The 13,124-nt window shown below is 41.0% G+C and overlaps 1 protein-coding gene across 1 annotated transcript in view; it reads left to right on the top strand.

Moving 5' to 3' along the window:
• The window catches only part of MTHFD1L (methylenetetrahydrofolate dehydrogenase (NADP+ dependent) 1-like), a 241,094-nt gene that overhangs the window by 14,602 nt on the left and 213,368 nt on the right, over positions 1 to 13,124 (top strand). The window contains exons 5-7 of the mRNA XM_006874349.1: positions 261 to 385; positions 2,549 to 2,649; positions 4,470 to 4,606. Coding sequence (XP_006874411.1) covers positions 261 to 385; positions 2,549 to 2,649; positions 4,470 to 4,606 — 363 coding nt within the window. The remainder of the gene's footprint in view (positions 1 to 260; positions 386 to 2,548; positions 2,650 to 4,469; positions 4,607 to 13,124) is intronic.

A 13,124-nucleotide genomic window follows, 5' to 3' on the forward strand; every position in this document is an offset into this window, starting at 1 on the left:
TGGTTTTTTGTCTAGCAAGTAGAACCATAAGATAAAACTAAAGAGAAGTCTTTAAAAAACTGAGCCAGCTTTTTTTTTTTTTTTTTTTTTTGAGCTTTACAAGGAAACAAACTTTATTGAGCACTACACCAAGCATTGGACACAAAGTAAAAAAGAAACTATCACAGGCATTTGGCTGAATCCATTTTTATATAAAGCTTTTGTTGGGTGTCATTGTCACATAATTATTCTTTGTCTTTTGACTTTTTTTCCCCCCTTAGATTATAGATGAAATTTTGAAGGTTAATGAAGACATGAGAGTCCATGGTCTTGCCCTTCAGATCTCTGAGAACACGTTTAGCAACAAAGTCCTCAATGCCTTGAAGCCGGAGAAAGATGTGGATGGGTAAGACAATGTCAAAGAGAACCAACTTTTATGGCTAAATCTGGGTTTCTACTGTGATGTGCCCTCACTCCAAAGTCTTTCTGTTTGTTTCAACTCTATTACAATTTCATCAGTAATTCAGATGAAAGAACCATTTTGAAGTTTTTTGGATTGAAAAAAATACCTATTACCTTTACACTCTTTTTTAAAGTTTGAGGGTTTAAAATATTCTGTGTAAGAAAGTTTGGAAAATCCATGAACCCTTTTGTAGTGTTGGGGTAGTTGACCCACAGCCACTCTCTGGGAGAAAGAAGTGGCTGTCTATGTCTTTCGGGATTTATAGCTTCCAGGTAGGAACCCTATGGGGAGGGGCTACTCCACCCTGTAGGAGCCCCAGGAGTGGGAATGAACGTGCTGACTGACTGGGGTTTGGTTTGGTTTGAGTGATATTTTTGAGAAACAATCTGCTTACACCATCGTATCTCCTTGATAATTTCCTGTCTAAACTCGTCTGGAAGCTCTGGGTGTTATGCTTGACTACTAACAAAGGCATCCTGGTAGCACAGCATGTTAAGTGCTGGGCTGCTGACCACAAGGGCGGTGGTTTAAATCTACCAGTTGCTTTGAGGGAACGATGAGACTGTCTGCTCCTATAAAGATTTACAGTCTCAGAAATTAGGGGGTGGAGGGGGGAGCAGTTCTAGTCTGTCTTTATAAGGTCACGATGAGTTGGAATTGACCCAATGGCAGTGTTTTTTGTATTTTTTTTAATTAACAAAGGTTTTCAACCTTTTTGAGTTTGAAACCACCCAGGGGTGCTGAGAATGAAAGACCTGGAGATCTGCTTGTGTAAGATCACAGCCATTGAAAACCCACTAAGCACAGTTCTACTCTGAAACCGATGATATCTTTCTGAGTCCGAGTTGACTCAGTGATGACCAGTTTGGGTTGTTTTTTGCTTCTGTCTTTTAGTAGATTTTTTGTTGTTGTTGAAGTTTTTATTGTGAACTGAATGATAGTTTACATGGGAGAACATCTCGGCTTTACACCATTGTTGCATTGCAATGATTACAGTCTCCTCTGTGCATCATCATTCAACAGTATTTGCTTCCATTCCCTCTGTTTTTTTTTTTTTTTTCTTAGGCGGGGGGAAGGGATATACACAAAAACACTCAGAAATATGTAATAAATAACCAAAGAGCACATTCTGCAAGCCTGCTTCCTGACCACCAGCACCCAGTCTCTCTCTTTCCTTGAGTCCAGAGTCCTCAGCTCCTCCCTCTCTCCATGTCCTCATCTCTAACTCCATCTCTGGTGTTGCTGTTAGTAACATTTCTTGAGCATTTTACCAGATTAGAGAAACAAAAGCCCAGAGACTGGATTCCCTAGCAGTACCCTGTTTTAGCCCCATGTCTGTTGATAAAACCTCAGTGTTATCAATGACATGAAATTTGGTTTGATATTGGACTCTGGCTCTCACCGTGCTATGCCATGCTACAAGCTTCCTGAGACAGAGAATGCTGCCAACCCACATGTTTTTTCATATGGGAATATGGAAAATGTTTCAGATTGTAGCCAGAAAGAACATGACATATTTAGGGATACGTGTTGAATACCAGCATGGCTGAGCCCGTACAGGTAGAACCAGAACACTGGAGCTTGTCCCAACTCCAGGGGACCAGAGTGAAGCTTCCTGAGGGTCTGCTCCAAGAAACGACCAAAACTCAAGCCAAACCCATTGCCATTGATTCCGACTCATAGCTACTCTACGTAGGAGTTTTAAGCCATGGAGTCCTTCTTTGACTGTAGGATAAACGCTGGACTGCTAACCACAAGGTTGGCAATTCAAACCCACCACCTGCTCCTCAGAGACCCTCCATAGGGTCTCTATGAGTCGGAACTGACTAGACGGCACATAACAATAACAACAAATCTTTACAGGAGTAGAAACCCTCATCTTTCTTCTTTGGAGTGGCTGCAGGGTTTGAACTGCCATTAGCAGTTCACTGCTTATCCTAAAGTACCATTAGGCTACTTCTAAGAAACTAAGAGCCTTTATTTCCTGTCCAGTCATTAATGTATGTTTCATATATTCATTCTATCAAACATACGCAGGCTGCATGTAATTTGTGAGTAATATATGTGATTGCGTAAGAGTGCCCATTCCCTCCTCATTTATTGCAGAGTAACGGATGTCAACCTGGGGAAGTTGGTGCGTGGGGATGCCCACGAATGTTTTGTTTCACCTGTTGCCAGAGCTGTAATTGAACTTCTTGAAAAATCAGGTATGATGCTCCATCAAAAAAATGCTGCTGGTTTCTATGTATTGGTATTTATATACATTCTAGCTCACCAGCTGCTCCTCAGAAACCGAATACAGGGTCGCTATGGGTCAGAACCGACTCGGCAGCACTTCACAACAAACATATATATAGTGGGGTGCTGTGGGTTAATAATGCATCAAACTGCAAAGCCGTTTGAATTGCAAGGTTGGCGATTCAAACTCACCAGCTGCTCCTTAAAAACCCTATACAGGGTCACTATGGGTTGGAATTGACTTGACGGCACTAAACAATAACAACATATATATATACCTTTTTTTGTTTTGTTTTGTTTTTTTTTGAGAGAGAGAAAGATGAGGCTTTCTGCTCCCACAAATATTTATAGCCTCAGAAACCTTATATAGGGTCTTTAATCAGGTTGGTACTGACTTGATGTCACATTACTATATATATATATATATATATATATATATTTATTTTCAAAGTCTTATTTCTGGAAGATTCTAATTGAAACATGGACTGCCACTTAGTGTGGTCTTTATTTTTCTCATTTTTTGGGGAAAGGAGATATGAAGGATCAACTGCAAATTTTTCTGATAATATTAAATGATGCTTTTAAAGGAGAATTGATGAGATGATGCTTAACCTGTTGTTAACTCATCAAAGAGTTAAAATGAGGACAATGAGAAATGTTTCAAGTTTTGTTCCTCACATCTGTCATGTAGACCTAGATAAGGCTTGCTCTTAAGAATGATGTGAACAAGTGGCAAGATACTGTTTAGAAACCTAGTCTGAGATTTATTCGTGAGCAGAATGCTTATCAGTAATTAGAGCTTTCTTTCTATCATTCTCTCCTTGATTTTGCATTTTTATGTCAGTGAAATATCAATGATAATTTCTCCTTGCTTATTAAATTTAGCAAGTAAGTGATTATTTTTGTTGTTTTATTGTTAAGTGCCATGAAGTCGATTCTGATTCAGAGACCCTGTATAGGGTTTCCGAGCAGCGGCTGGTGGGCTTGAACTGTCCACCTTGTGGTTCAAACTGACTTTGCAGTCCAGGACATTATTCTTCAGTGCCACACCAGGACTCCAAATGACTGTTGACCATTTCCTATATTGAAGGGCTTCATACAGAGTCCTGGTAGGGAAGTGGTGAAAGTGTGGGGCTGCTAACTCAAAGGCCAGCAGTGTAACGCCAGCAACTGCTCTGTGTGAGAAAGTGAGGGCAGTGTTTCCTGAGAAGCCTTTAGGGCAGTTCTACTCTGTCCTGGAATGGACCCTCTGAGTCAGCATCCACTTGATGGTAATGAGTTTCGGTTTCTAGCTGAGCGCATTAAAGTTTTGTTTTTTTTCTACTCTAATTGGAGTAGAAAAGAGACAAATGTTCTCCTGCCCACCAAAGTCATACAGAAATCCCAAAACATATACCAAAGTTTTACTAAAAGATGAACTTTCAGGATGTACCCTTAGATCAGTTACTATGAAACCCAAACCTCTGAGATCATCCATATATACGAGTATAATGTTTTTCCATCACATGGATTGTTTGGACAATGCTTCTGAACTACTCTACCTTAAATTACGGCTAATAAAATAGAGTGGTTAATTTTAGAAAAAAATTGAATACTACCAATTAGAACCAGAAGTGTTTGTGCAAAGAAATGTGGATCATTACAGCTTCCCGCCCTTCCATCATCATTTCTTTTTTTTTTTTTACCTTGGTGTAGCGAAGGTTCTGGTTTAAAAGGATGTTTTTCCTTTTGTTGAGGCTACCTAAGATAAGGCATCCGGGTTTCTTATCAGAATGAATTTGGTTGATAGATATAAACTTGAATGGAAAGAAGATCATGGTGATCGGCGCCCATGGGTCTTTGGAAGCTACTGTGCAGTGCCTGTTCCAGAGGAAGGGATCCCTGACAATGAGCTGCCCGTGGGGCACACCTCAGCTTCAGAGCAAGGTAAGCATCTCTCCTGTGGGATATACACACCTGAAATCCTTCCTACATATGTTAGGAAAGAGGAAAGTATACAAATGTATAAGGTGAGCATTTAACTAGAGCAGGCAGACAAAGAATAATAGGAATTCTCAAAGGTTGAAAATAATCAAGTACGGAGATAAATGAAAGAGAAACCTAAAACAGAGGAGAGATTATGAACAAAGCCAAAGGTTTTAGAAAAGTCTAGTAAAATTGACACCAGGGCTAGCCAAAATAATCGAAGTGAAAAAGAGGCACAAGGAATATGAAGGACAAACATTTTATGTTGATAAATTTGAAAATTTGTAAGAAGTGAACATTTTATTATAAAAATATGACTTGCTAGGTGGGATCACGTAAAACTGAAAGATTTCAACAGACCTGCATCCAACAACAGACATTGAACCAGTCTGCCCATCAAGCAAGCAAAGAAAAGAGTTGACACGGCATATACAAATCAACAGGGGGTTTTACCAAAGGTCACCGAACAGGTAGTTCTCCTCTCATCTCCAGAAAAATATAAGGTAGTCAAGAAAGTGAGGTGGCACAGGAATTTGGAAGACAATTATCTGGCCCACTGATTGGAAGAGATCCATTTTTGTGTCCATTCCAAAGAGAGGTGACCCAACGGAACGGGGAAGTCATTGGGACAGTATCTATGATATTGCAAGCGAGTAAAGAAAGGTTTACTAATAATAATACAGAAACAGCTGCAAGCATACATTGACAGAGAACTTCCAGCGGTTCAAACCAGATTCAGAAGAGACCATGGAACAAGAGATATCATTGCTGATGTCCGGTGGAACTTGGCTGAAAGCAGAGAATGTCAGAAAGATATTTACCTGTGCTTTACTGACTATACAAAGGCTTTCAATTGTGTGGATCATGACAAGCTATGGACAACATTGCAAAGTATGAGTATTCCTAATATTCCTAAAATTCCAAAGTATGAGCATAATTATAATCATGAGGAATCTGTACCTGGACCAATAGGCAGTTGTTCGAACAGAACATGGGAACACTGAATGGTTTAAAAATAAGACAGGTGTGTGACAGGGTTGTATTATTTCACCATACTTGTTCAACCTGTATGCTGAGCAAATAATACGAGAAGCTGGGTTCTATGAAGAAAAACATGGCATCAGGATTGGAGGAAGACTCATTAACAACCTGCAATATGCAGATGATAACAACCTTGCTTGCTGAAAGTGAAGAAGACTTAAAATATTTAATGATGAAGATCAAAGAGCACAACCTGCAGTATGGATTTCATCTCAATGTAAACAAAACAAAAATCCTCACCACTGGAACAATAAACAGCATTCTTCTCAATGGAGAAAAGATTGAAGTTGTCAAGGACTTCATTCTTCTTGGATCAACTATCAACACTCATGAAGCAGCAGTCAAGAAATCAAATGATGTGTTGCATTAAGCAAATCTGCTGCACAAGACCTTTTTAAAGTGTTGAAGAGCAAAGATGTCAGCTTAAGGACTAAAGGGTGCCTGACTTAAGTCATGGTATTTTCAATAATCTCATATGCATGTGAAAGCTGGACAGTGCATAAGGAAGACCGTAGAAGAATTGATGCTTTGGAGTTATGGTGTTGGAGGAGAATATTGAAAGTGCCATGGGCTGCCAAAAGAACCAACAGATTTGTGTTGGAAGAAGTGCAGCCAGAGTGCTCCTTGGAGGCCAGGATGACCAAACTTAGTCTCTCATGCTTCGGACATATCGTCAGGAGGGTCCAGTTGCTGGAGAAGGATATCATGTTTGTTAAGGTGGAGGGTCAGAGAAAAAGAGGAAGACCCCCAGCAAGATGAATTGGCAAAGTGACAGCATCAGTGGGCTGAAACGTGGCAGCAATGTTGAGTTTGGCCCAGGATCGGGCAGTGTTTTGTTCTGCTGTGCATAAGGTCACTATGAATCAGCTCCAAATGCTGAGCATCAATCCTGGCAACAGGTAAAAAGTCAGCTCTAAGCACTGGCACATTTATGGAGGTATGGGAACCCATCTTTTAAAAGGTATTTAAATGGGAATAAGCATTTTGGAAAGTAATCGAGTGGATTGGAAGATACAGATACCTTTTGACTTAGGAATTTGACTCCTAGGCATATATCATGGTGGTACTCTTGAACATATACACAAGAATATTTTTCTAATTATGGGCAGAGCTGCAGTCTTATAATGTAATAAACATAAACAGCAATTGAAATGCCCATCAATGGGAGAATGCTTATGTCAGCATACAAACATGTTGTTAAATGCCGTCAAGTTGGTTCCGATTCATAGCAACCGTATGTAGGGTTTCTAAGGAGTAACTGGTGGGTTTGAACTGCTGAACTAGCAGTTTAGTCTTTATCCTATAGTGCCAAACCAGGAGTCCATAGAAGTATGTAGAGTATATATATATATTCTATCTCTCTCTCTCTCTCTCTCTCTATATATATATATATATATACACACACACACACACACATACACACATAGGAAGGTTGTATCATGTATATCACAGATTGTTAATGAGTCCTCCTCCAATCTGGATACCACGTTATTTTTCATATAACTCAGCTTTTCAGCATACAGGTTGAATGCATATGTGTATATATGTGTGTGTGTGTGTCTTCAAAAAGCTGATTAATATATAAGTAGTAAAAGTATAAAAACTCGAGCTACAAATGTAGCATGGAAGGATTTATAAACCACATTTCAGAGTTCTGGGGCAAAATGTTACTGTGGGCAGACACACTGAGCAACCCTCTGCAACAAAGATGGGAGACCAAACATACTGAAAGTGATCCTGGGACCCTGAATGTCAGAGGATAGGACAGAGAGGTGGATTGAGTGCCGACTGGAAGAGGAAGCGGAACAGGGAGTAGTGAGAGAGAAGAAAAACGGGCAAACTATAGGCACCATGCTGTCTTAGAGAAAACAGACAGTTTCAGCCTACATGAAGAAACAAGAAGAGTTCCGCAAACAAGTGACCATAATACAGCTTCAGAAAATGTAATACCAGAATTGGTATTGTTGTTGTTGTTAGGTGCCATCAAGTTGGTACCGACTCATAGCAACCCTATGCACAACAGAACGAAACATTGCCCGGTCCTGGGCCAACCTCACAGTTGTTGCCACGCCTGAGCTCATTGATGTTGCCACTTTGCCAACATTTTATTTAGCAAACATATACCTCTCTAGTGATTGGTCCCTCCTGTCAATATGTCAGAAGTATGAGATACCAAGACTGGCCATCCTGGCCTCCAAGGAGCACTCTGGCTGCACTTCTTCCAACAAAGATCTGTTTGTTCTTTTGACAGCCCATGGTACTTTCAATATTCTCCTCCAACATCATAACTCAAAATTTATCAATTCTTCTATGATCTTCTTTATTCAGTGTCTAACTTTTACACACATAAAAGGTTATTAAAAATACCATGGCTTGGGTCAGGCGCATCTTAGTCTTCAAGCTGATACCTTTGCTCTTCAACACCTCAAAATGGTCTTGTGCAGCAGATTTGCCTAATGCAATACATCGTTTGATTTCTTGGCTGCTGTTTCCATGAGTGTTGATGGTTGATCCGATAAAAATGAAGTCTTTGGCAATTTCAGTCCTGATGTGGTCTGTGGTATAAAGCACTGGACCGCAAAGTGGGCAGTTCAAATTCAAAATCACCAGCTGCTCCTCAGAAACTATGCAGGATTACTAGGAGTTGGAACCAACTTAATGGCACTTAACAACAACACTTAGACCTTGCCATAGTCCCAACCCAAATTCCTTACTCCTGCCCACCCCACCCCCATCCCACAATAAAACGCCCACAATGAAAACAAGTTGCTAAAGAAATCCTTGGGAACAAAGAACCAAACCAGGAAAGTGGTTACTGGGACAAGGATGTGGACGGGGATGAAACCAGTCCAAAGGAAGCTTCACTTGGACATACAGGGATGTTACGATATTCTTTCATATGTGAAATATTTAATACATTTTTTTGACAATACACTTGACAAGTTCTAAACAAAGTGAAGTTCAATGAGATGAGCCCATTAAGTATAATAAATGATTGCACAATACCTCACAATGCATGTTCTTCATGATGTGGTGTGAATAGGGAAAGAGGAGCAAATTGTATCGCTGGACACCAGGGTCTAGGGGAGGGGTATCTCCATTGAGATTGTAATGTCTAAGTGGCAGGTGCCCACTCTAACATAGACAACTTTTTCTTGTTTCAAGAACATATGAGTCAGTTGTAACTCATGGCTACCCTGTGTGTGTCAGAATAGGATTGTACTCCACAGGGTTTTCAGTGGCTGATTTTTTGAAAGTGGATTGCCAGGCATTTCTTCCAAGGCACCTCTGGGTGGACCTTTCTGTTAAATCGAAATCTGCCTGCTTTATACTGGTCACCACATGGTGGCAGCCTCGTCAAGAAAATTCCAGGGCAATGTTTCCCAATTTAGAACCCAGATGTCTTGATTTGGAAGCTTAAGTGGAAGAGGAAAATGGCCCTTGGCCTGAACTCAGCATCTGTGGTGGACAACACAAATACCTTCACTGGCAGCCGAGTGTTTTCGCAGCTGTCACGGATGCCTTGGCTGGTGGTTTCTGTACTTTTGAAAAACAAAGATTATTTTTTAAAGTACTTTTTTGCTACAGAAATAAATCACCTTGACTCTACTTTGATAAATCTCATCCTAACTTTGAGAACAATTAAGCTGCTCTACTCTCTAGAGCATCTGACAATTAAATAGCATTCCTGTTTTCATATACAGGTGACAGGTCCTCTCTGGGTTCTGAGCATCTGATCTAATAACAGTTAATGAATTAACCCCCTTGACCTCTTATTATCTTGAAGTGGTGAGGTACACACAGTGGTTTGTCGGCACTACTTTGTGACTAGCCTCAAAGCATCATGTAATTATGTTAAAGATATGCTAGAGTATCTGGAAATGTTCCTTTAACGCCATATAAAGGCATCTTTGTTTTTGCATAGAAAGGCATACTATATTCAGAATGTTCACAAGCACTGACGAACTGATGCTCGGTAGAAACTATTCCTGTTCCAACTTACGTACAAATTCGACTTAAAGACAGATTTAGCAACAGAAGTCATTGGTAATCTGGGGGTCTGCCGGTACACAAGAATGCTCTTTGTATTTATTTATTTTTATTGTTTCAGACTATCTTTAAAATGTGTTGTTGTTGTTGTTCAGTGCCCTTGAGTTGGTTTCAACTTATAGTGACTCTTTGTAGCGTTCTCAAGGAGTGGTTGGTGAGTTTGAACCACTGACCTTGTGGCCTAGTGCTTTATCCCACAGCACCACACCATGTATATATGGTGGTGGTAGTGTGCCGTGTAGTCAGTTCCAATTCATAGCGACCCTGTATAGGATTTCCGAGGCTGGATATCTTTATGGCAACAGAAAGCCTCATCTTTTTCCTGCAAAATGACCTTGAGGTTAGTAGCCCGACTCGTAAACACTATGCTACCAGAGCTCCTTACTGTGTATGATGGTGGTGGTGGTGTGCTGTGGAGTCGGTTCCAACTTATAGCGACCCTGCATAGAGTTTCTGAGGCTGTAAAGAGCAGAAAGGCAAATCTTTCTCTTGCGGGACAGCTGGTAGTTTTGAACTGATGACCTTGAGATTAGCAGCCTGATTCGTAGCCACTACACTACCAGAGCGCCTTTACTGTGTGTGTGTATATATGTATATATATATGTTTGGTTGGTTTTTTTCCTACATGCACACATATTATTGTTTTTATTAAGTGCCACGGAGTCGGTTCCTGCTCATAGTGATCGGGTATATGGTTTCCAAGGCTATAAATCTTTGCAGAAGCATTTTTCTTTCTTGGAGTGGCTGGTGGGCTGAATGCTAACCTTGTGATTTGAATACCGGCACAGTGCTTATCCTGTGTGTGTGTGACAGTATACACAAGCAAACACATCCACTCACAGTTTGTAGAAGAATACGATAATGTTGTTTACATCCGTCACAGCAACAACGTGACGCCTCTACTCATGTCACTTCGTCACCATTGATCTTAGCCCCTTCAAGTTGTCACCTGTGCTTTGGACACGCTGTTGTCAGGTTTAGCTGTTACAGATAATTCTTATAAGAATGTATACTCAAATCTTCCTGGAGAAAGTGTAGCCAGATTGCCGCCTTAAAAGGAAGGATGATCTCTCTCAGGCATTGGGAAGATTGGAGAAGGACATCATCCTGCTTGCTTTATGTTGGAGGGGCTGCAAAAAAGAAGACCCTCGATGAGATGAGCTAACAACCATAGTTGCAACAGTGGACTCAAGCTTAGGCATGATTGTGAGGATGGATGGCAAAGTGGACAGTGTTTTATTCATTTATACGTAGATTCACTATGTTTGGAACCCACTCAAGGGCACCTAAAAACAATAACAACAATGGGCTCAAGTTGAGTAACCTGTGACGTAGATTAACAATAGCTTCACAAAATAGGTTTGATTCAAAGTTTAAGGATTATTTCCCGGCATTACTTTTGGGGTTCCCTTATTCGCAGTAAGGAGCTCTGGTAGTGTAGTGGTTACGAATCGAGCTGCTAACCTCAGGGTCAGCAGTTTGAAACTACCAGCTGTTCCGTGAGAGAAAGATGAGGCTTTCTGCTCCCGTAAAGATTTACAGCCTTGGAAACCCAGTACAGGGTCGTTATGAGTCGGAACCGACTCCACGGCACAGAACCACCACCTTAGTCTCAGTGACTCTAGTAAGTCTGGTTTCGGTATGAGTTTGATGTTCTGTTCCATGCTTTTCTTCCTTTTGATCAGGATCCATTTGTGGGTACTTGATCAGAACTTTCAGTAATGGCAGCCAGGCATCATTAACTTCTTTTATTCTCATTCTAATGCATGCACTTAAACTTGTAGTCCATTTCAAGATTGTTCTTTTGAATAGCTGATGTTGCGTCCATATTTTTTTTCCTAAATCCTTGCTGCTTTTACTGACATAACCAAAATTCTTGGCAGCGGTTAGCTTTTACTCTTTACTATTACTTCATCTTTGAGGTTAAAGTCATGGAAAGAAAGGTTCAGACCTCTCCTTACTTCTCTTTGAACTTGTCCTGGTCTCTGGCATTTGGAATCTTCTCAGTGACGGGCTTCATCTGCCTGACCTTGACCTACTAGCTTAAAGCAGACTCCCATTCAGTTCTGAGATAAAGCCAGTGTCTTTCTGGTTTACTGCCTGTCATCCAACCCTTCACTAGTTACATGCCTTTTCCCTCACATACCCTTCTTCTTCTGCTCGACTTCTCACTGTTTTTATATTTGAAGAAGAAATTGGGAATGAAATCCTGGCCATTTAAACCATGCTGTTAGATCTCACTTCCTTAGTGGTCTTTTGGTGATTGTAATCTGTGACACATATCCCTCAAGGGGTCACCGGGCGTCTGGAGGCCTCATTAGTGGGTATTAGTATGGTACAAAGAGCACCTTGGTATGGGCTGGTTACCTGGAGACAAAATACATCCACATTTGCCACACCCTTCAATAGCTTCATTGTGAAAAACTCTGAAAGAATGAATGGAACAACAGTTTGGAATTTTTGTCCAATTTAATCGACAGTGAATAAAAAGTGCCTTTAAGATTTTAACCCATTTAGCTTTTCATCATGAGCAATGCGTAGAGTCAGGGTGAGAAGAAGCGAGCAAAGTGTTGTGGCTAATAAGTGAAAGAACGTTACGTTTGAAAAACATTTCTAAAATGCTTACTGGTATCTTACATGGACCAAGAACCCTGCTGGACATCTGGTTGGGATTTCCAAAGCTGAGGGTGTGAAAGGTTTGGAGACCAGGGTGTGACTGTGTGACTCTCGAGTCCTCCCTGTACCACCTCCTGAGAGACATGTATGGGATGGCCTCCAAGTGGCCAGGCAGCCTGGTGCAGCCAGTATTCAGGATACACGAGTCCTTGGCCAGGCAGGACTGATGTCCTTGACCTGGTAGAGCCTTGGGTTTTGGAGACATGACAGCTCTGGGCTCAAAACTTCAAATCTCTGAGCCTGTTTCCTCGTGTGGTATTGTTGTGAAAAGTGTGGAGTCTATTCTGACTCATAGTGACCCTATGTGACAGACAGTACTGCCCTGAAGAGTTTTCAAGTGTGCCGTAGGATAAGCACTCAACCTTAAGGTTGGTTTGAACTGTAAGGTCTTTGGTTCAAGCTCACCAGCCGCTCCTTGGAAACCCTATACAGGGTCGTGATCAGTCGGAACCGACTCAAAGGCACTTAACAACAACAAATCTTGAAAGGAGCAGATGTCCAGGTCTTTCTCCTGTGCAGCTGTTGGTGGGTTTGAACCACCAACCTTTTAGTTAGGTACCAGGCATTAACCATTGCATCACTAGGGCTCCTTTCCTCATGTGTGGAATGGGAATGATACTACTTCTCCAGGAGGTTGTTGTGAAAATGAAATGAACTAATGATGGAAATTTGCCTGGCTGAGGACTTGGAGTAAGTCACCATGAACAGCTTG

This window comes from Chrysochloris asiatica, unplaced genomic scaffold (assembly GCF_000296735.1).
Source record: "Chrysochloris asiatica unplaced genomic scaffold, ChrAsi1.0 scaffold00271, whole genome shotgun sequence".
Lineage (NCBI taxonomy): Eukaryota > Metazoa > Chordata > Mammalia > Afrosoricida > Chrysochloridae > Chrysochloris > Chrysochloris asiatica.